This window comes from Orcinus orca, chromosome 16, assembly GCF_937001465.1.
Source record: "Orcinus orca chromosome 16, mOrcOrc1.1, whole genome shotgun sequence".
NCBI classification, from domain to species: domain Eukaryota; kingdom Metazoa; phylum Chordata; class Mammalia; order Artiodactyla; family Delphinidae; genus Orcinus; species Orcinus orca.
Window position 1 is genome coordinate 64,315,100 of NC_064574.1, and position 23,407 is coordinate 64,338,506.

The 23,407-nt window shown below is 38.4% G+C and overlaps 1 protein-coding gene across 4 annotated transcripts in view; it reads right to left on the reverse strand.

Annotated features, from left to right (window-relative positions):
* SMG1 (SMG1 nonsense mediated mRNA decay associated PI3K related kinase) overlaps positions 1 to 23,407 on the reverse strand; it is a 95,963-nt gene that overhangs the window by 12,135 nt on the left and 60,421 nt on the right. For all 4 annotated transcript variants that reach the window (XM_033416464.2, XM_033416463.2, XM_033416462.2 and 1 more), the window contains 24 exons: positions 23,214 to 23,352; positions 22,069 to 22,299; positions 21,782 to 21,959; positions 20,958 to 21,119; positions 19,961 to 20,178; positions 19,505 to 19,659; positions 17,639 to 17,861; positions 14,929 to 15,175; positions 14,261 to 14,490; positions 13,120 to 13,368; positions 12,498 to 12,636; positions 12,309 to 12,418; positions 11,962 to 12,180; positions 10,515 to 10,705; positions 9,615 to 9,787; positions 9,186 to 9,465; positions 8,463 to 8,735; positions 8,000 to 8,234; positions 7,612 to 7,838; positions 5,150 to 5,300; positions 4,858 to 5,047; positions 4,193 to 4,662; positions 1,956 to 2,093; positions 449 to 601 (listed from right to left, as the gene is read on the reverse strand). In XM_033416464.2, coding sequence (XP_033272355.1) covers positions 449 to 601; positions 1,956 to 2,093; positions 4,193 to 4,662; positions 4,858 to 5,047; positions 5,150 to 5,300; positions 7,612 to 7,838; positions 8,000 to 8,234; positions 8,463 to 8,735; positions 9,186 to 9,465; positions 9,615 to 9,787; positions 10,515 to 10,705; positions 11,962 to 12,180; positions 12,309 to 12,418; positions 12,498 to 12,636; positions 13,120 to 13,368; positions 14,261 to 14,490; positions 14,929 to 15,175; positions 17,639 to 17,861; positions 19,505 to 19,659; positions 19,961 to 20,178; positions 20,958 to 21,119; positions 21,782 to 21,959; positions 22,069 to 22,299; positions 23,214 to 23,352 — 4,981 coding nt within the window. The remainder of the gene's footprint in view (positions 1 to 448; positions 602 to 1,955; positions 2,094 to 4,192; positions 4,663 to 4,857; positions 5,048 to 5,149; positions 5,301 to 7,611; positions 7,839 to 7,999; positions 8,235 to 8,462; positions 8,736 to 9,185; positions 9,466 to 9,614; positions 9,788 to 10,514; positions 10,706 to 11,961; positions 12,181 to 12,308; positions 12,419 to 12,497; positions 12,637 to 13,119; positions 13,369 to 14,260; positions 14,491 to 14,928; positions 15,176 to 17,638; positions 17,862 to 19,504; positions 19,660 to 19,960; positions 20,179 to 20,957; positions 21,120 to 21,781; positions 21,960 to 22,068; positions 22,300 to 23,213; positions 23,353 to 23,407) is intronic.

The window sequence follows — 23,407 nt, forward strand, 5'->3', positions numbered from 1 at the left end:
ATTAGTCCAATTTTGCACCTGATTAAAAAGTACATAGTAGTTTTTGTTTGTTTTTTGCTCCCAATCACAACAAAGTTAATCCACAACCTCTGGCAGTACACAAGGTCCTAAGACATTTTATTGCCATGTGGAAAAAATAACATTCAAATCTTTATAGTTGCATATAAGGAAAATCTTAGATAAATATGGAATTAAACTCTTTATTTTCCAAGAAGCTGGATCCACCTTATATTTAACTGCGAGGTAATAAGGGTCTAGGGAAATAACTGGCTGTGAGCTCAGCCTAAGGATGCCCCATCTTTCTCCCCCAAGGCCTATCAGTCCTTCTTCCCAGTGCTGTAAACTAGAGAGTGGCTCTCAAGCTACTCCTAATTATCCCACATGTAACTTCCAATAAATTATATAATCCTGTAACAGAAAACAAAATGGCGCACATGAGTGCCTATACCTGACTTGCTCTTTGGCTCTCTTTAAGGACAAGGTTTCTTCTTTCAGCTATTGTTGCTTCAAAATCTTGTAGTACAGGTGTCAGTGCAGGGTTGGCACCACCTGCCCACTTGAGTCGCTGTTCAATACTTGCTTCAAGTGCTGCCAGTTTCTCCTATAAAAGCCAGCAGAATCTCAGTGAAAACGACACTCTTCACTTCCTGTCTGTTGAGCATTTTATATAAATACAAGAGATTCAAAAGAAGTAGGATGGGGCATAATTAGAAAACATCTTTAACAAACTGTCACCTTTTGGAATTAATCTTGATTTCACGTTCAATATTTAAGGCTAAACACATTTTGGATAGGTAAGGATTGGCTTTCAGTTTATTGTCTTAAAATTTGCAGAAAGAAGTTTCATTTTCATTTTTAAATAAAATAGTCCTTAAAACAAAACACCTGCTACACCAAATTCCCACTGCACTATATGTGCTATCTACAAGAAAATCCATTTATACTTTTGATTGTGAAAGATGAAAATCAGATTCCCACAAATGCAAAAATTTACGAATAATGGTAAAAATACAGCCAGGTTATCATGACAAGAAAGATTTTATATAACGAAATTGCTTCATTATTTATTCAACGTTTTGAGCGGAGGAATTCACATTCATAGTCTCTCTCTTGCTCTCGCTCTCGCTCTCCCCTCCCTCCCCTATTTCTTTCTCTCACACATATACACCTCTAAAATCAGAAAGGGCATGAGTTCATTCTCCTAAATTGAAAACTAGGACTAACATGCTGTAGAGAAAAGGTATTTCAATCTTCAAAGAAGTGAGCTCCAGAAAAATTTTATTAAAAAAATTTTAATTATTATAAAAGTGATTATACTTGATTTTATACTAGTATTAATCTATAAAAAGAACAGAAACATGTCAGTTACTACTGAGTGTACGAGATATAGGAATATTCACTATAGAGAGATATATAAAGCCATCATCAAACCAGTTTTTCTTATTTAAAAAAGGAAAGCGAGATTAAATATTTTGCTGAAATGACCAAAAAATAGTCAATAAAAATGGTTTGGAAAAATGTTCTGCTGCCTTTGACATCACAAAATTCCATTAAGTAACTGCACAATAGAAGTAAAGAAATGCCTAAGCTTCTTGGATATTAATAATAAGCCAAATATAACTGCTTTGTATACATTTCAGAAAATAAATTTGGTATTCGAGTTTTTCCCATTACCAAGGTCCCCTTAATGTATAAAAGCATGGTAATATCAAATTCATTAAAAACTTGAAATATTTAGTATATCTCTATTCTTGGTTCAAAATATACTGCTAAGATTCAGTTACTTCGGAGGGTAAGAAAAAAAGATATAAATTAAAAATAAAAGTGAAAAGGTATTATGTTCCTGTGGCTTAGAAGCCAAGGACAGACTGAACAACAGAGCACTAACGCTTCACCACAGTGGAGGTCATTTCTAAAAGTAAGATGTACCAGAAGGAGGATCTGACAAAACACACCTGAACTGTTGCAATTGAAGTTTCAATCTGGCTCAGAGTATGGAGTTTCTTTTTCATGCTGGTTAAGATGGCAGAACGAGGGGGAGGAGTGACCGACATGGCTTGTGGTCTGTTGATAAGGAGATCTTCATGCTGCCACTGTTCAAAGAAAAAGAAATGTAATAAAATAAGCAGGAAAAAGGCCTTTAGATAAACAAGGGAGGGGAGGTGTGATTTAGGACTGGGGGAAGAGGGAAAAAACCCAGCTGCAGCAAGGTGGGGTGAGCAGGGAAGAATAACAGAAACACAATAAAAGAATCAACCAGGTGGAAAATTTCCTGAGGTAGAGAATGGCTGATAAATTTCTGGGATCACTGATATGCAACATTTAAATAGTAATTCTGAAGATGTTTCCTAGTCTAAGTAAAAATCTGCTGCACAATCCCCCTAAAATATAATCTCCAGTTAAGAAGTTGGAATAGGCAAGGTAGGGGAAGAGTTCCCCAGCACGGAGTTTACAAGTAACTGAAAGAAGCAATGGCAGCAGTCACAGAAGAAAGAATTCTCCAGAGAACCTACAAGCGACAGAAAGGCATAGGTAACTACTGACAGAGGATCAAGCCATCCTGTATGCTGTAAGGTGGCCCCAGAAGGCCCAAGGGACATTTGGGTTAAAATTTAAAAGTTACATTGTGCTTACAGCTTAAAATGTGTTCAGATGAACAAAACTGGAAGGATTTTGATACTGTTTTCCATATAGTTGTCAATTTTTTAAGGGAATAAACTCTAAAATGTATTAAACAATAAAACTTTTCAACATTATATATATATTTTTTTTTATAAATTTATTCATTTATTTAATTTTTGGCTGCATTGGGTCTTCGCTGCTGCACGCGGACTTTCTCTAGTTGCAGTGAGCGAGGGCTACTCTTTGTCGCGGGGCGCAGGCTTCTCATTGTCGTGGCTTCTCTTGTTGCGGAGCACAGGCTCTAGGCACGTGGGCTTCAGTAGTTGTGGCACACGGGCTTCAGTAGTTGTGGCTCGCGGGCTCTCGAGCGCAGGCTCAGTAGTTGTGGCGCATGGGCTTAGCTGCTCCGCGGCATGTGGGATCTGCCCGGACCAGGGCTCGAATCCGTGTCCCCTGCATTGGCAGGCGGATTCTTAACTACTGCACCACCAGGGAAGCCCCTCAACATTATATTTTTTAGAAGTAAAATAAATACCAAAAAATCCCAATGTGCTAGAAGGACTGTTAATATATAATAAATGCAACTTCAGAATTTGAATAAATTACTTTTCTTATGAGGTAAGAACACAGCTAATGATAAAACTGCAAACAGAAGGAAATACACTGGATCCATGCCCCACCAATTCCACTCTTGGGAAGTAGCTTCAATATAAATGAAGTTATTAACTGGTTTGTAACACTGCCAAATATAACTGCTTTATATACATTTCAGAAAACAAATTTGGTTACACAAAGTAACCAGTGTTTGTGCCAAAACAGATCCCAGGATAATGTAGTCCCCCAATATTACTCCATGAGTTACAACTTGTCTGAAGCTACTGACAATATTGAAGCCTATAATTGAAATAAAGAAAGAAGAAAAATAGCTATAATTTATACTGTGCTTAGTGTCTTACACAAATCATCATTTTTAACCTGCACAGTCATCAACATTTTAGAGAGGTACTGTCCCCATTCTACAAGTAAGGAAATCAGACCTTAAGGGAAGTTAAACTTAAGTTCATATACCTGAATCCAAATCCATCTCACTCCCCCAAAGCCTGTCATACTGCCTCTAAACAAACAAGGACAAAAACAGGCTTCTAAAAAACAGTTCCCAAGTGATGACCAATGTATGCACAGAGCTTAGAGAATCAGGGAAACAGAAGTCACTTTAGAAATAATTATGTTAGACAGTACAGAAGGCATATCCACCTAACGAACACATTCAACTGTTAGAAATTACATTTACAAGTAATACTTAATGAAAACACTAACCATACAACTCTGATGGAAACTAATTCAAAGGACACAAAGCATGAACACAAAATGATCTCAACTACGTAAAAGAGAAACAAGGAATAACTGGAAAGACAGCACCGGAATGCTAATGCATTTCGGTGTTTGCTCTGGGCTGGCACAATTCAGGAAGTTTAAAATTTTCTCTTCTTTATAGTGTTCTGTATTAATTCCCGCAGTTTTTCAAATTCCTACATTGAGGAAAAACCCCTTTATAAAGAGAAATACTAACTTGAAACATGGCGATATGCAACTGAACGCGCTGTAGGCTTGTCTTACAGGAGGAGATACTCGTCTCCAGCCTGCGCACCAAGTCGTGCTTCTTCCAGGCAGTGTCGTAGGAGCTCGCCAGCACAGTCGCCCTGTTCATGACCAGCTGAGAGAACTTCCCGATCTGGATGTTGTGCTCCACTGCTTTTTTACACAGATCATCAACTGAAACTTTGCTTTCAGCACCAAAATCCTTTGCCTCCACTTGAGCAATAATGTCTACCCCTAGAGCACTGATGAAGCTGCACAGCGTGAGGCCCAAGGCTTGGTTCGGGAGTCCAATCAGGAGCTGCCGCACAAAGTCAGCTGTGAATGCTTTTATCGGTTTAGCCATCTGGTCTTCACTGAAACAAGAGTTTCTAAAAAGGGTTTTCACATTGACAATCTGTACAGGCCCATTTACAGTATTCTGATCTTCAAGTGAACTTGATCCTAAAAAAGGAAATTTTTCTTTCAGTATTTCATGCAACACTAAAATAAGGTAATAATGCTGCTTATTTAAAAATGTGAAGATTGCATTAACTTAGTATTTTAATTTAATTTACAATTAAATTAAGCCTACTCTATCCTGTCCCCCTCCAAAGTACTACACAACTAAACCCAGCTTGTTTAAGAGTGAAATATTACCTGACAAAGTTTTAGAAAAGGTACCACAGAGCCTGAAGAACTCCTTAATTGTCTGTAGTCGTTTTAGAAAGAAAATCTCTTCAAGCACCTGTCGGTGATTATCATCATCAAAAAAATTGACTTGGGTGCTCCTGGCTTCCCTTATAATGTCAATCTTTCGCCAAGCTATAGGAATTTCCATCTTATTTAGCTATGTAAATGAAAGAAAAGCAAGTTCACTTCTCCACTCTTCACACACTGAACAACTACTTTCCTACATTTGCATTATTCATAAAACCATGTCAATATTTACCTTTTCAACTAATAAGCCAAAAGCAGTCTCAACTTGGGCAAACATGCCATCAAATGCTACCAAAAGCATCTGGCCAGCTGACATTTTTGGTGTTTCATCAACTGAACCATTTCTTGGTTGGATTAATTCACCATATTGAGCATGAAGTATTCTAGAGGAAAAGAAAGGGGAGTTAAAACCCTCGCTGAAGAGTATTAAATTTGGGGGAAAATGTAAGATCAACAAGTCTTACAGCTAGCGTGTGGAGTCTAGGGGAAAAGTCTCTGTATGAAGGAAGGAGTGTTATTAGCCATCATTAATGTGAGTAAATTTTATGCAAATTTGAACTATGACATTTTAAAAAGAACTATATAAAGTATTACAGTCTCACTTTATACACAGAATGTAAAATAATATAAAATGACAATATTTTTTTTTAAATGTCGAGAATCACACAGTTCTAAAGCTGGTGGACCTAGCAAAAGTTGTCAAGTATGTTCACACTACTGTCACATGGCAGAGCCAGCTACAGACAGTAAATGGAAATACCTATCATTTTTGGCATGCTGAGTTTCGAATAATGCATAGCTTGAAGGTAGGTCTTCAGAAATTTGCCTTTCACATTATCATTAAATTAAGAACTTACGTAGTGTTTATGTATCCAAGCACTATTCTAAACATTTTATATAAAAAAGCAAAAATACAATTCCCAGTACCTATGACTACTATCAGTAAAACTAATGTTAACTAGATTTTCAACTTTATCACACACACATAAATAGCTATAAAACTATTAGGAATTATTAAGAGAATTTAAAATTTAGGCTACCCGAGAAATTTCTAATGGAAAAAGAGCTGCATGATGGTATAAAGTTTTACTTGAGATTACCAAAAAGTTTCTCTAATACAAGATACACACAGGCTGTAACAGAATCAAACACGAAGTCTGTAACCCAATGCATACATGGAAGGAAACATTCCTCCATTTGACAGTAAAGGGAATCTAGATTAGATATTAAGGGAAAATAAGGGCTGAAATTTTGTGAGGAAGAAAAGTGTATAGATTTAGCATCTAAGTTTTAAAATAATGTTAGAAATTTTATGATAAAGCTCTTGTGCAAATAATCTAAATCACTATTTGGCTGGCATTTATGTTTATGCTATACTGATTACAGTTACTTTTTAAATTTTATGGTAAAACAACTACAAAGAAACAAGAAAATAGGAAAATTTTTAATGCAACATAAAAGAAAACATTAAGGAGCTGTTACCTTTTTTGGTGAAATAAGGCACCATAAATTAAGAAAAATAAGTTTACATTTTAGATATATACTTCCTGCAGTTTAAGAATGAAAAGGTATTTGCTTCAAAATAACTGGAGCAGTACAATTTAAATAAGATTAAACAGGTGCAAGAGAGAGAGAGATTAACCAGGTACAGATAATTACTGAAGTTGGTAAAATGGAGGTTCATTACTATTCTACTTTCTTGTATCTTGGAATTTTCCCATGGGAGGAAGTATGGTGGGTCAATTCATTTCTACTCTCTCAATTATACCTTCTGAAGGGAACTGGACATCAGAATGCCAAAGAAAGAGGCCTTGAGTCACGAAGCACAAAGGGTAGGGCTTAGCTTTGGGTACAGTGCATGGCTGGAGAAACTGCCCAACCTCTACAGGTTCCAAAGTCAAACTGTTACCCTAGATTTAAAAGTCAAGAAATACAATGTTCAATACCTAAAACAAACTTATAAAACTTAAGCTAACTTAAAAGTGTTCATCTGAAATGAAGTGTATACTCCACTAGCTAACTAAACTGGCTCAGATGCTTCCATGGAGTTCCAAGGGCTGGCTTAAAAAGTACCACACTCTACTTTGTGTGTGTGCACATGTATGGTGAAACTACAGCCCTAAAAGAATACATATATGTATGTGATAAAACACACACACACACACACACACACACACACACACACGAGTGCATGTGTAACTGGTGAAATCTGAGTAAGCTCTGTGGACTGTACCGATGTCAATTTCACGGTGTTGCTACTGTACCATAGGTATGCAAGATGTTACACTGAAGGAGGAATGAAGGGTACACAAGACCTCCCTGCACACTTTTTTTTTAAACACAACTGCCTATGAGTCTGTAATTATTTCCAAATAAAAGGGTTTTTTGTTTTTTGTTTGTTTGTTTTGGCACTGCCTCAAGGCTCACAGGGTCTTAGCTCCCAACCAGGGATTGAACCCGTGCCCTCAGCGCAGAGTACTAACCACTGGATCACCAGGGAATTCCCCCAAATAAAAGGTTTTTTTTTAAAAGACATTACTTATAAATGCTTATATATATATATATATATATATATATATATATATCTGCTCTGAAAATTAAAAGTAAGCTTACAGTAAAATAAGAACTCAAAACTTTTATCTGGCTACCCATCTCTTTCACAAGAAAAGAGAACACAGCTCAGCATTCACTTGCCTGGCGACATCGATGTAATGAGCATGTGTTTCTTCCTCAAGTCCCATAGCTGCATTTCTTAAATAGGCTTGAAGAGATTCAACTAGAGTCTGCAGAGGAACACCATCAGTTGTCTGCTCAATAAGACTGTCCAGTTCATGAAGCATACTTTCTAATGTGTATTCTCCTTTCATTAAACATCTCAGTGCTTCTGGAAATATGATTTGCCGGAAATTTGAATTTAATTCCTATAAATATGTGAGAAACATATTTTAATGCTTTCTGAGTTTAGAGAAAGCAGCATTAAAAGGGAGGAAGTCAAATCACTTTTCGGACCCAGAGATGAGAAACACAACGTTCAATACCTAAAACAAACTTCTAAAATTTAGGCTAATTTAGAAGTACTCACCTGAAGTGAGGTGTATACACCATTAGCTAAGTGAACTGCCTCAGATGCTTCCATGGGGTTAGGAATGTCTAAGTCTTGTGGCACTAGGTGACACTGCTTCAGTAACTGAACAAGGCATGTGACATTTCCACTCATACTGCAGAGCTCCTCCAAGAACCAGGCTCCATCCCGAGAAGTCAGATCAACCAGCTGCTCTCCAGCACTCGAAGCTGCACCTTCCATCATTAGGTTACGTCTAAAAAATGAGATAAATATTTGTACAGTGAAACTGACTTAGCTAAACACACATAAATGGGATATCTCAAAATCTGAAAGGAAATAAAGCAGTCTTACACCGAGCAAGACTAATGAAAGAAAAAGGATATCTTAAGTTTGGGATCAAACAAAAGACACATGAACTCTCCATAAGCATCAATGTTCGCAAGACAATGAAATGGTCTCACTATGTGGTCAGCTAACTCACCTTGTGAGGGTACAAAGGGCAGAAATAATAACACTTGCTAGACTCAAAGATCCTTCCTCTCCGTTCTCGTGAAGGAAAACTTTGATACAACGTTCAATTTCTTTCAACTGATCTTCACAAACAGGTACAGTGACAGCTTCCTGTTTCAAGCGTTCCACCTGTCTAATAAGACGGCTGTTTATGTCTGTTGCGTACCGCTGCAGGGTCATCTCAGTGGCAGTGATGAACTGACACACGGTTGGGGGTGGCTGGGGCGCATACTGCACTTCATATCTATAAACAGAGAAAGGTGCTTGTAAAGAAAGTTCACGCCTTACAAAATACGAAAAAAGACAATATGGAATACTGCATTTGATCTTCAAACCTTGAAGAGTAGAAATCATTATTTCCATTTTACAGAAAAGGTCTCGAAAGCGAAAGTAGCTTCCTAAGATAACTTGTTAGTGAGCGATAGAATCAATATTTGAATTCAGCTCTCTTTACCCTGATCCAACCATGCTTACACTGGGATACATTTTAATCAATTAGGAAAAACACACTGTCTTTTAAAGGAAAACGTGAGCTCAAACCCTCTTAAAACCAAGAGAAAAGTGACTCCATTTAAATTCCATCTATCAACCATTTCTTTCAGAAAAATAGAATACTATGCAATTAAAAACATGAACACATCTTTGCTTCCAGTCCCAATGAGAAGTAAAGAAAATGGAAAGTGATCAAACTTACTTCCTGTAGAGATCCTGACAGCGCTCTACTGTGGTGTTACAGATGAGCTCTTCCATCCAGGTTTTCCATTGCTCAATTCGATGTTTCTGAAATATAGCCTTCGGATACTGCAGAGCTACGGTTGCATAGTGGTGCAGCTGCTCCAGACAGCCTCGCAGCACCGAGCGCCTCTGCTGCAGGAGGGTACCGACTTCCCCCTCCAGCTGCTCACACTGGCTGATCAAGTGGGCCTGGCCAGCATTCTGCAGAAAGGCTGTTGCTGGCACATAGCTTGGAGGACCTTTGGGTAAAAGATAATCATTGATTACAATGAAACCATTTCAAATCAGCAGTTACTGAAAGGGAGTACAAACCAGAACTCCACACACGAACACAACAACAACAAAACCCACATGCTCACATGTATATCTAAAATAAGTCAGCCCATACCAAGGTCCATTTGTGTGCTTATCTCCTGAAGCAAACTTGCCAGCTGTGTTGCTTCTAAATTATTGAATGCAGCCTGATAATGTGTTATCCACTGTTCAAATTCATTCAGCTTCACCTGGATTGCTTCCTGAACAGCTCTTTGCTGAGTCTGTAGTTGAGTGTGTTCAGAATACCTAATGGAAGGAAAAATTTTTGATTGCTCTTCTTTCTTCTGTGTACTTTCATCACCCTGAAAGTACATTTTGCTTATACTTGGACTGCCTGGTAAGCTCCTTTTCAATCTTGAGGGCACTGCTCAAATGTCCTTTCCTTCTCTGTTTTTTCCTGACCCTACAGAGTTCCCTAACTACACTCAACATTTTAAATAAAATTCTACATTTGCCAGGGTTACGAGTTATTTGAAGTATGGAAGACTGAGACGTAATAGGTCTCCGTAATCTCAGCGTCTCCGGCAGTGTTTGGCACTTATACATTTAACCACCCTTCACTGAGCTGGGCAGCCGCTCTGTGCAAGGTTCATTCACTTAGATCACTTTTAGTTTAATGCTCAAAAAAACTCAGCCAAGCAGACAAGATCCACTGCACAAATGAATAAGGATTCAGATACAAACCGCAGAGAGAAAACCAAACCCCAGGTTTTCTGAATCCAAGTTCAGTGTTCTAACCACCATGTCCACCATCTCCCATAGTTACTCAAACATGTAAATTAAATATAATAAAGCAGAAAATTTAAGTGAATTCTGCTTTATTAACACTTTGAAAATGCAGTCCTTGGGAGAGCTTTATTTATCTGAGTTGCTGCAATAATTCTAATTCAAGTTGACAATGTTTACACAAAAATATGAAAATTATCCTTAATGGCATATCTTTAGAAATAAGAGTTCAACACTTGTTTTAAACCTGTGTTGCAGAGTATGAGAAGGATGATCCACTCCTTCAGCTCCTTCTAGAAATTCTATTTCTTCCAACAGTTTGCCCTGCAGTTTTTCCACATCTGTTAGTTGCTCTTGCAAGCTCAGGTATTCATCTAAACTGCTGTCCAGCTTGGGAAGTACAACCAGCATCTCATCCCTATTCTTAAACCAGTTCACCTGTAAAAAGACATTATTAGGAAGATTCTTATATAGGGCTGACTATGAGATATGATGATGTCTGTCAGAAGGATCATGTTAGAAGGACATTCTGCACATGTTACTCTACTTAAATCTCAACAAAGCCGGGGTGTGTGTGTATGATGGCATCACCCATATTTTTACAAAGATAACTAATGTGGTCAATTCAAACAGCCATAAAATGAAGACTCAATTCCACAATAACACGCAGTTACCACCATGCCACACAAAACAAGATTAGCATCACTGGCTACCACGATATTAAAATCAAGAAGGAGGGAGGCTATCCAAGTAAAGAACACTTAAAACCGTCATTGGTAAACACTTTTCAGTCTATTAAGAAAGGTATAATTTTTTCAAATCATTAACCCACCTCCCATGTGTGAGGGTGACTGTGTGTCTTTGCATGGGAGCATTTCTTAGTGAAAGATCACAGCAAACTGTGTCTTACTTCGCTGACATTTCAGTATTATACACTACAGTCGTACAAAACCAATTTTTAGAAAAAGTTTCACTCTTGGACTTCCCTGGGGATGCAGTGGTTAAGAATCCACCTGCCAATGCAGGGGACACGGGTTTGAGCCCTGGTCCAGGAAGATCCCACATGCCACGGAGCAACTAAGCCCGTCTGCCACAACTACTGAGCCTGCGCTCTAGAGCCCGCGAGCCACAACTACTGAGCCCATGTGCCTAGAGCCCGTGCTCTGCAACAAGAGAAGCCACCGCAATGAGAAGCCCGCGCACCGCAATGAAGAGTAGCCCTGCTCGCCGCAACTAGAGAAAGCCCGTGCACAGCAACAAAGACCCAATGCAGCCAAAAATAAATTAATTAATTTTTTTAAAAAAAGAAAAAGTTTCACTCAACTTTTTTATGGACATGCTAACTTTTTTTTTTTTTGGCCATGCCACACAACTTGTGGGATCTTAGTTCCCCGACCAGGGCTAGAACCTAGGCCCCAGCAATGAAAGCGCCGAGTCCTAACCACTGCACTGCCACGGAATTCCCTGGACATGTTAACTATTTTTTTTTTTTTTTTGGTTCCATCAAGTCTTAGTTGTGGCAGGCAGGCTCCTTAGTTGTGGCATGCATGTGGGATCTAGTTCCCGGACCAGGGGTCAAACCTGGGCCCCCTGCATTGGGAGGGCGGAGCCTTAACCACTGTGCCACCAGGGAAGTCCTGGACACGCTAACTATTAACTAAAAGATGACGATGACTTATTATCATTGGCCTCACCTTAATTTCAGCTACTCTTGAAGAAAAAAGGCTGCGAGTGATCTCTCGTTCCATCTCTCTCTTGCTCTGCTTGCTCTCGGCCTGCTGGCCCCCTCCACCATAGACGGCACCAGCAAACCCGGCCTCACCCCCAGCTGTCCAGTCCACCAGGGGGTCATACACAAAGGCCTCTAGCAGTGTCAGCAGAGTCTCTCTGCCACGCCGCATAATGTGTAGAACCTGTTTTCAGAAGACTTTTAATGAAGTTTTGCCACAAGTTTCCTCATTAAAATGTAGTTTTTCATTCCAAAGGATTTGTTGATTTAAACAGGTACACTAAGAGGTGTAAGAGAAAAAAAACCACATACCTGCTCACATGAAAGCCTAAAAACACCTTCTACTCCAGTTACACCCAGTGCTGTTTCAATGTTCTGTGTCATTCGAAAAGGTACTTTCTCAGGAACTCTAAGGCTTTTACCTTGAAAAGATAAATCATTATATTTTTGTTCTTTCACCAAAATAAATTCGACGCTCATATAAAAAGTCTTTAATTTTACCTTTTTCAAAGCAAACATTGTAATCTATGTGAACAACCTCTCCAGTCGTCATATCAATGAGAACATTATCCAGATGTCTATCTCCAAGGCCAATTATGTATCCGACCATAGACATGACTGCAGTAGATCTGGCATAAGACTAAAGAAGAGGGGATGGGGGAGCAAGTTAAGCATCATTAGCAAATTTCCTTCCAACATGGACTTGATTCTCTAAAATTTACAAACCTCCATAATCCTACTCCCTTATTTCTAAATAAACAGCTAGCGCTCTGCAGGGACGCTGCACGTAGTCACAGAAACTCTGCACTGAGCAACAGCATACGACACAGGTTGGTCCAACTTAATCATTATCAGAATGCAGGATTTAAAAAAACAGAACTATTCTTCAGCCTCTCTAGTTTTTCCCTTTCTAAAGTTTTTATTCTCCTTTTCATTTAATCCATAATCCCCTCCATTCTGCCTTCATCCAGTCATGGCTATGCCTCATAAAAATAAATGTAATATAAGATTCAAATGCAGGTCTCAAACTACCAAGTCTGGAGGGAGGCAGGAGGAAGGTGAACAAGACAAGACAGGAAGCAGGCAAAGAAACAATAATACTAGTCTAAAACAAAACACATACCTGTGTGACTCTCCACCATTCATCAGGGGTGGTGCAAGATGACCAAAGCTCTTTAGCGAGGAGATTTGGGGGCGTGGCCTCCATTAACTCTTCTAATACCGCCTTCATCACATGAAGAGGCCAATCCCGTCGGGACACATCCAGACTAAGTCCAACTGCTTTCAAAGCAGGACTAATTTTACTATAATAAAGTTCACTAGGACGGGGTACAATTCCAGGATTCTGAGGAGTTTGGTAGGAATCTTGGGCCTTTAAAAAAAATTTTTTTAAGGAAAGATCAACTTTCTTTAAATAAGGATAAAGATTACCTTGAATATAAAGCAGTATTTTAAAAACTGGTTTTTCAGTGGAACTCTCTACTTAGCTAGCTAAATCTCATCCATCAAATAGCCAAGTCGTCTGGACTATGCATCTTTCTTACAATCTACATATCATTTTCTTAATTTGGTCTTACTACTTTATTGAAAACTCTGTCTACTGTTATATTTTCTTGAGGTTCAATTCAAGCTCAACATCCAAGTTACATTCTTCTTTGTAACATATAATTCTGTTTAAAATTTATCACTCATTTATTGCACATATTTCATTCTTCACCAATATGACTTAATCAATGTAAAATTAACAACAGATATTCAGAAACACCTTAGACAAAAATTTAAATAGCCCTTCTCTAATTCCACCTCCAATTCACCCCCTCAGTACCTGTTCTGTAGTCTCCTAGGCCTACCTAAAAAAATCTGAAGCCTTTCAAACTCTTGCTCCTTCCCATACCTGCCCTACTTAGATTCATTTTATTTGTCTAGATGTTGGAACCTGAAGTTGTGACTTTAAAAATTTATCTTCTTATCTGTAGTACTTAGTACTACTCCTGTAATATACACTAAGCACTCAGCTACTTAGCTAAATGAATTCTAAAAAACTGTTCTAAATCGTAATAAATTTCACGGGTACAAAATAGGATGCCACAGTGATTAACTCCAAATTTAAAGTTGTGTCTATTCCTTCTTTAACTCTTATAAACTTGGAAAAAACCTCAAGGGCAGTAAGACTAGAAATATGTCACATGTAACAGAGAACAGACTAATATATATACTTGTTTATTAACATTCAAATAAAAGCACATATTTTAATTTTAATCAACCTTTTGTGCTTGTAAGGCAGCTTCCCGTTGTTGCCATCGTTTGTAAAGACCAAATAAGGGTGTGGCTCCATCCACCCACTGGATTAGGCCTGATCGAGTTCCTAGTGGTGTTACAGAATAGTGTCGAGCATGGAAACGGGGTGTTTCCTGGCGATTGATTGTAGCAAACATAGTATTTACAATAGACAGAAATTGCATTATTCTCTCATCCAGATGTAAATCCTCCAATCCTATGGAAACAAAATTAAAGTAGCTAGAGTAGGTGACCAGATGGGGTGAAGTGCAATGGGATGGGACTGGAAACATACCACTTTTTTGTGCTCCTCTCAATTAGCAACAGCAGTCAAGAAGTGACAGCCAAAGAAGCACAATGAGAGCATTAGACAACATTCTATTGTCACAAGGTATTAGATACTAGCATTATTAGCTGTACCTCAGTTGCCCTGCTTCTATAAGTTCATAAGCAAGAAGAGAGGAAGCAATGGAAAATCATACTACACAGCCTCCAACTACTTCTATCAAAATACAGGATACTCCAGGCTATTCACAACATATAGATATTCACCTAAAACAATCCTAACACACACACACACACACACACACACACACACACACACTCACACACACAGTGTTAATAATCAGACTAATGTTCTTCTTTTAAATCTCACCTTTAAAAAGATAAGGATAGCCCTTCCCATCTGATCCGAGAAAGAGAAGTTTCTTTGGCTTGGTTTTGGTAGGTAAGATTGTGATGGTTCCACCCACACTGTGGATTGTGACAGTGTCTCTGGCTGAGACTTCTCCAGGAAGAGCAATTTCAGTGTTAGTCATGGCAGCCAGCCACGGGCTGATTTCTTCAAGACGCAAGATGTAACTTGCACGTTTCTGTGCTCTCTGTTGCAAACTCAGCATTATCTATATTTAAGATAGGAAAAGTTTACAATACCATTACAACACTTATTTTCTTCTCCATTCTATCTGGCTTAAAGATAAATTTAAAATACAAACACCTCCTGTCTAGTTCTTACATTTAATTTGATGTTACATATTCAGGCCATCCTGGGAGGGGAAACACTGGTGTGCTGATATGCGCTAGGTGATTTCTACTTTGTTCAGACCTCTCCCACCTCCTCTGTACAAATATGCAATGAAATCATAGCAGATGGAAAGAAATCACTACTGTGATCACAAAATTCAAGGCTTGCAGCAAATTCCCCACTGTTAAGCTATGTCCAATCAATGCCCAAACAAGTCACTTCAGTCCTTGCAGTAGAGCAAAAGATACAGCCAGCTATTGGCTGTCAGGTAGACACACACTTAAGGAAGCCATCTGAAAATGTGGTAACAATTTAGAGCTCTGACTACTTTATGCAGAAAAACACACAATCTCTTATAACTCACAGGAGTGGATCATGTATAGCTGTATCTCTACTTGTAGCTAACTCAATAATCTACACCTGATTTAATGAACTCTGGGCTCTGCTTTCATGTGAAAATTTTTAAATCAATCTTTTGCAACATTTGTTCATAAAAGGAAGAAGACAACTGGAAACACCTCAAGTATCCACTGACAGGACAAAGGATAAACTGTGGTATTGTCCCATAATCTATCAATGTTCACCTGTATACAAAATATGGATGACATTAAAACAAAAACAAAAACCTAATGCTGATCCATCAATTATGGAAGTGGTAAACACATGCATGTACATACAATATAATCTCATTTATATGAAATTCAAAAACAGGAGAAGCTAAACAATATACCATTTAGAAATGTATCAATAAAAACTGTTTAAGTAAGTAATGATTAATTCAAAATTCAGAGCAGTGGTTGTGGAAAGGGAGCTATAATTATGGAGGGACATAGGACTTCTAAAAGTTTTCTCTATGACTTATTTCACACACACACACACGGGGTTTTTTAAAAGTACTCCCCCTGGGAAGGGGGTGGGGGTGGGGGAAGGACTGGGATCAGCAGATACTAACTAGTATACATAGGATGGATGAACAACAAGGCCCTACTGTATAGCACCGGGAACTGTATTCAATATCCTGGGATAAACCATAATGGAAAAGAATATGAAAAAGAATGTAAGTCTATATATATAAAAGAGTCACTTTGCTGTACATCAGAAAGTAACGCCACATTATAAATCAACTATACTTCAATTAAAAAAAAAAGTATTCTCCCTGTCTCCTCCTCTGGATTTCTTGGTTGATTTACTGAGAAGAACACAAAGAAGCAAGAAACTACTGCTGGAACACGAGAAAACAAGTTTTGGCTAGGCCACACATAATAAACTTCATCCTTCATGTTAGTGCTCTTATCTTGTGCTTCTAAGGCATTTCCCCTGAATTTATCATTTCCTCTAGTTTCCTCTATTTTGCATTTACTAGTTAAAGTCAGGTATATTTTTTGTCTCTACACTATATCTTTTAATAGTTTTTTCATTACTAAAGTTAATGAAATCAGTTAAGAGCAATATAGGAAAGGGATAGGAAAAGAAGGGATAAGAAAAAAAGCTACAAGGTAGCTTAAATAGGCTCCCCTGGTGGCACAGTGGTTAAGAATCCTCCTGCCAATGCAGGGGACACGGGCTCGAGCCCTGGTCAGGGGAGATCCCACGTGCTGCGGAGCAACTAAGCCCGTGTGCCACAACTACTGAAGCCCGCGTGCCTAGAGCCCGTGCTCTGCAACAAGAGAAGCCACTGCAATGAGTAGCTTGCGCACCGCAGCGAAGACCCAACACAGTCAAAAGTAAAATAAATAAATTTTAAATAAATAAATAAACAGGCTCCCCCAACTAGTGGTGCTGTTGCTGAAACATATGAAAACCAAAGAACATACAGAATTAAGGGGACCAAAACATAAAAAATAAGGATTCTCAAGTATTTAATTACACTAATCATCCCTCAAACAGGCTATGCAGAATTGCTGTCAAAGAATTCCTTATAAAAATTGATGTTGTTACGTGTGAATATTTTGTCTGTTAGAAATACTGAATACCATTCCACCAAGAAAAACTACATAGGTCCAAGATTAAATTTCTTAATCTTTTATGAGAAGAATATAGCAGGCAGTCAGTATTTAGCTCAAGGCCACAGCTCCCTCCTTGTCTAATTTCTTACGGTATATTCTTCCCTGGTGTGAACCCTCAGTAGATTAAAGTTTGCCACCCTAGGCCCACTTATCCTCAAATTCTTAAAAATGAAGAAAACACCTTTCTCTATATTCTTTACAAGAAACTGACCACTGGCTGCCTTCCATGGGCTTAGAAAGTTCTCTTGTGTTCTAAGTAAAAAGAGTCCCCTTACTTAAATTTTTCATCTCAGGGAATTTCCTATTTCAGTAGCATTCTTGAGATTTTTCTGTACCTCTTTAAATGGAATCCAGCTGCTTCCAGGCTTTGCAGGGTTTGATGGTGTCTTCAGTTTTTCTAGGGCATTTTCTATTGCATCACCGTAGTTATCCTGAAACCACTTTTCATGAGGTGTTTCTGCAGGGGCCGCCGTGATGCTCCTCACATGCTCCAAAGCAAACACAATGGGCTTCATCAAAGCCGTGTGCTTCTCCCGCATGATTGCAATTTTCTCTTCTCTGACCAGAAAGACGTAAAGAGTTCAATACAAACAAGGAACAATTTAATTGTCAAGTGTAAGTAAACAGTATCAAAGAATAGTCAAAATAAAGTAATAAAATATAAGCAAGGTAACTGACTAAAAACAGCATTGCAAAAAATCCAGCATATAAAAGAGGTGCCTTCTCTTTTCAACAAGTGGTGCTGGGAAAGCTGGATATCTTCTTACAAAAGAATGAAGCTGAACTCTTACCTTTTACTATATGTCAAAAAATAAGTCAAAATGGATCAAAGACCTTAACATAAAAGCTAAGGCTTTATTTAAAACTCTTAGAAGAAAACAAAAGAAAAAATTGATAAACTGGGCTACATCAAAACTAAAAAATCATGTGCATCAAAAGACATTTTTTTTTGACTTCCCTGGTGGCGCAGTGGTTAAGAATCCGCCTGCCAATGCAGGCCACACAGGTTCGATCCCTGGTCCAGGAAGATCCCACATGCCACAGAGCAACTAACCCCGTGTGCCAGAACTCCTGAGCCCACGTGCCACAACTACTGAAGCCCATGCTCTGCAACAAGACAAGCCACCGTGATGAGAAGCCCGCGTACCGCAACGAAGAGTAGCCCCTGCTCTCTGCAACTAGAGAAAGCCCATGTGCAGCAAAGACCCAACACAGCCAGGAATAAATTTTTTTTAAAAAAGACTTTTTTTTTCACTCAAGAGAGTGAAAAAGACAATGCATAAAACAGGGGTAAAATATTTGCAAATCATGTGTATGATAAGGGATTAATATCCAAAATATTTAGAGAGCCCCTAAAACTCAACAACAATAAAACAACCCAGTTCAAAAATGGGCAAAGGATTCAAATAGACACTTCTCCAAAGGAGATATACAAATGGTCAATAAGCACATGAAAATATGCTCAACATTATTAGTCATTAGAGAAATGCAAATCAAAGCCACAAGATACCATTTCACACACATTAGGATGTTACTATCAAAAAGACAGAAAACAACAAATGTTGGCAAGGGTATGGAGAAATTGGAACCTAGTTTACCACCTCCTCTACAAGTTAAACATAGAATTACTATCTGACCCAGCAAATCCACTGGCTCACACACAATTAAAAGCAGGGACTCAAACAGATATTTGTGTGGTGATAGAAGCATTGTTTACAATAGCCAAAAGACAAGAGCAACTCAAGTGTCCATTGACAGATGAGTGCATAAATAAAGCGTGGTATATCCATACGATGGAATGTTATTTAGCAGTAAAAAGGAAGGAAATTCTGATACATGGTACAACATGGAATGAACCTTCAAAACATTATGATAAGTGAAATAAACCAGACACAAAAGGACAAATACTATATGATACCAGTCACACGAAGTACTCAGAATAGTCAAATTCATAAAGACAGAAAGCAAAATAGTGGTAACCAGGGGCTGGGGATAGGGGAGAAGGGAAGTACTATTAAATGGGTACGGAGATGTTCGGGATGATGGATAAGTTCTGGAACTGGACATCACACTGTGAATGTACTTACCGCAACTGAACTGTACACTTAAAATTAGTTAAAATGACAAACTTCATATGTATTTTACATTAAAAAAAAAAAAAGGCAGCTATATTTTTGGAGTGTAAGTATATGAAAACATACTTGCGTAAGGTATTGTTGTTCTGGACTCTCTTCACCTCATCTTCCAGCTGCTGAATTCGTCTCAGGACATACATGTGTTGCTGTAACAGAACTCCCAACCAGAGCTCATCCCAGAGAACAGTGACCCTGCGCAGCTCAGCCACGAGCATCTGAACCTGCACACACGGCACATCCAAATATGCTCATCTACAAATCTACACACAGCACAGTTCTGCAAACACTGGATATTGCAAGTGAAATGTGTGCATCTTGTTCATTAACCAATTAGAGAACCTTGATCAGTGATTCTATCAGTAAAGATTTATAAAACCAATTTTGGTTATTTTAAAAGCTTTACTCCTTGAATAATATTTCTGTAACAGTTTTATGGGTTTAGTTTTTAGGTGAGTTTTTTTGGGTGGGGGGGTGGTGACAATAAAAATTTATTTTAAAACATATGAGTTGGTTTTTTTGTACCTGTAACACCATAGTTGGGTTTGCAGAGGACAGTTTATCTACAATTTTGCTGTAGCAATCCTGCATCATGGCTTGGTCTTCATTCAATCCACTTTTAGGCTCATCCTTATTGCTATCTTGAGAAGCAGGAGGACTTCCTCCCTCACACTCAGAAACTAGCAATTCTTCTCCTTGAATATTGCCAAGTAAAGTTGGAATTGCAGAGGAAAATTTATTTCCTAAAGTGAAATGGGAGAATAAGGTATAATTTGGATACTTCTCCATGTGCATATGTTGAGTTAGGGAAAACATCAATAATGTATTTGATCCCAGAGCACTCATTTAACTAATTTTGCCTTCTGTGCACTAAGCTGACCAAAGATCATGGATATTTTGCCTTTTTACAAGTTCAGCTTCTATATTTATTAATATTATAAGCTAATAAAAGATAAATGGGGGGGCTTCCCTGGTGGCACAGTGGTTGAGAGTCCGCCTGCTGATGCAGGGGACACGGGTTTGTGCCCCGGTCCGGGAAGATCCCACATGCCGCGGAGCGGCTGGGCCCATGAGCCATGACCGCTGAGCCTGCGCGTCCGGAGCCTGTGCTCCGCAACAGGAGAGGCCACAACAGTAAGAGGCCCGCGTACCGAAAAAAAAAAAAAGATAAATGGGGGAAAATATAATAAATGAGTCTCAACAAATAAAGTGTTCCCCCAGCCAGAGCCCAGAACTTATTTTCCATCCTTGTCTGCCAGTTAATTCAGCTAGGTGAACCTGAGATTTCTCCAAGCCTTGGTGGGTTACTGTGAGGCTGAAGATATCATGTAAAGCACACATCCTACTGCCAGACATGGTAGTTACTCACTCAATAAATGGTGTTATTATTGTTACTATTATTATTATGGAAAAATTACAAACTCTATCAACTCTGGAACATAAAGCTCAAAAAATTTTACCTAAAAAATATTGTTTGCAAACTCATTTATACTTAAAGTAGCAGTATTTTAAAATTCCTTACCTGAAGCCTGTGATTCACTACTAAGCGATATGGTGCCCACTATTGCAGGATACAATATCAGATGTGGGGAATCTTGAGCCACACGGCAGAGAAGGTTACAAATACTTTGGCGCACATACACTTCAGGGTGGTTTAAGCGTGAGAAAAGTTGTGGAATAATTCCTTCAGGATAAGAAAGAAAAATACTTTAAAGTTATTAAAAACAGTCAACATGGTGGAGGCAAAAGGATAAAACTTGATATATGTCAGCATAAGTTCCAAGAACCTCAAATTTCTCCCTGTGATAGCAAAGAACCATACACAATAGTTCTTGATTTGCAAGTTTAGTTAGGGTACAGAGCTATAATCAAAATCCTAAGCAATTCAAAAATGTTATAGAGAAATATATTTTCGTGAGTGCCTGTAAAAGAAGGCAGACACAGACAATTTTTTCAAAGGGTATATGAAAGTTTTTGAAACTTATTCTTACCACTCTCTCCAAAATTCCTTTTGTATATAAAAAGCTCCCGCCTCTCAGCCTTCCATTTCTCTGAAAGGTGGGAGGGAAGTGGTATAACAAGCAGTCCAGAGTGTCCTATGAACTAATATAGCTATTTCATAACACACTCAAATAGTAAACATAGAGGAACTTTTTTTTTTGGCCACGCCACTTGGCATGTGTGATCTTAGTTCCCTGACCAGCAATTGAACCCATGCCCCTCTGCAGTGGAAGCGCAGAGTCTCAACCACTGGACCTCCAGGGAAGTCCAGGGAACTATTATTTTTCAACAGCCTTATTATCTTCTACCCAGAAATAATTCTTCCTGAAACATTTAGACTATCACCTCTCCATGGCGCAGTAGGTGTTGTTTCCAAGCCATGTTCCAGATACTGCCTAAGCTCTCCAGCATGCTTCACAAGCAATCTGAGCAATCGCAACGTGGCCATCACAATCACGTCGTCCGTGCTCTGCTCTGCTCTGTGACTTAAATGTAGCCGAGGGTCATCTTCATCTAAAGGAATCTAAGGATGAAAAACAAAAGGAAAAAATAAGACAATTCAGAATACTGCTTCCATCTACGAGAAAAGAAATTTCAAATAAACTTTCCTAACAGAACACTGTGCTACCTACCTGACCAGCATTGAGTTTAAGGAAGGTAAAATATGCACTGCAAGATAGTTTGTACAGGCTGAAGATTCTATCTACAACTTTCCTCCACACTTTAATAACTCCTTCTGTTGCACTTTCATCAAGTTCTGAAAGCCATGGGCAGCTTGATATTAACTGACGCCAGATAACATCAACCATGTCATCTTCCTCATTATCTTCACTTTCTGTTATCTGAAGTGTTATATCTTCATCCTGAAGAAAAATAGGGCAAAAAAAGTTGCTATTTTTGGGCACAAATTAAAAAAGGGAGAAAGGTACGTGATTTTCCTAACATATGCAAGCATTTTCTCATTTATGAAAGACCAAAATACTCCACATTTAGTGTTATACATATTAAATCAATGTTACTATGCTTCTCTTTATGATATACTCACTAATGTAGCTAATGATGAAGGATATAAGCATTTAGCAAAGATCAAAGATTTTGATTTGGGGAATTTAAATGCTTCAGAGTTACAACATAATACTCTGCCTGCAGAGAATTACCTTACTCTCTCTACAGTACTGCACATGTACTTAAACACCAGCTTTGACAGACACTGATATATGCTGAAGTCTAGAGCAAGAACTAAGTCAACACAGTTTTATCTCAGCAAATAAAATGCAAACTTCTGAAGTCTACAACTAAATACTTAATAGTTATAACATTCTAGAATTCATAGAACTTTGAGAGGGGCGGGAGTAAATGCTACAGACCATCTAGTCCGCTGGTTTTCAGCTATGGCTGTATATTTAGAATCACCTAGTAAAACTTCAATAAACCCTCCCATCCCCAACACATACACAAACGTTCCATCCAGAATATGTGGAGAAGGGCTTAGACACTGGCATATTTTAAAAGCTTCCAAGCCAGTATTAAGAATTTCTGATCAGAAGAGCAATTAAAAGAGAAATCTACATAAAACAAACTTTGCCTTTTTTAACAGGACCCTAAGGAAATGACTTGATTTCTCAAGAAATCACATTCTTCTTATTAGAAAACTACTTTAACTCACTTTCATCTTATCAAAGTTTCATTTGAAACAAAACATTTAATCAAGTATATGTGATTTAGAACAGTGAACTTGACACTATTTCCCCCAAACACTGTATCATGTTTTCCTTGCCTGAATCCCCGCTGGCCGACAAACAGCCTGACCAAGAATACCATATATTCTCTCTTTTTCTTCTTCGGTTATAGTGTCTGGGAGCAGATTCTGAACTTCAGATTTTTCTCTAGGCAGCAGACGAACACCTTCTCCCTGACTATAAAAATAAAACAAATCATCAGTATTTCAGCAACCTAAACTTTGCCATGTCA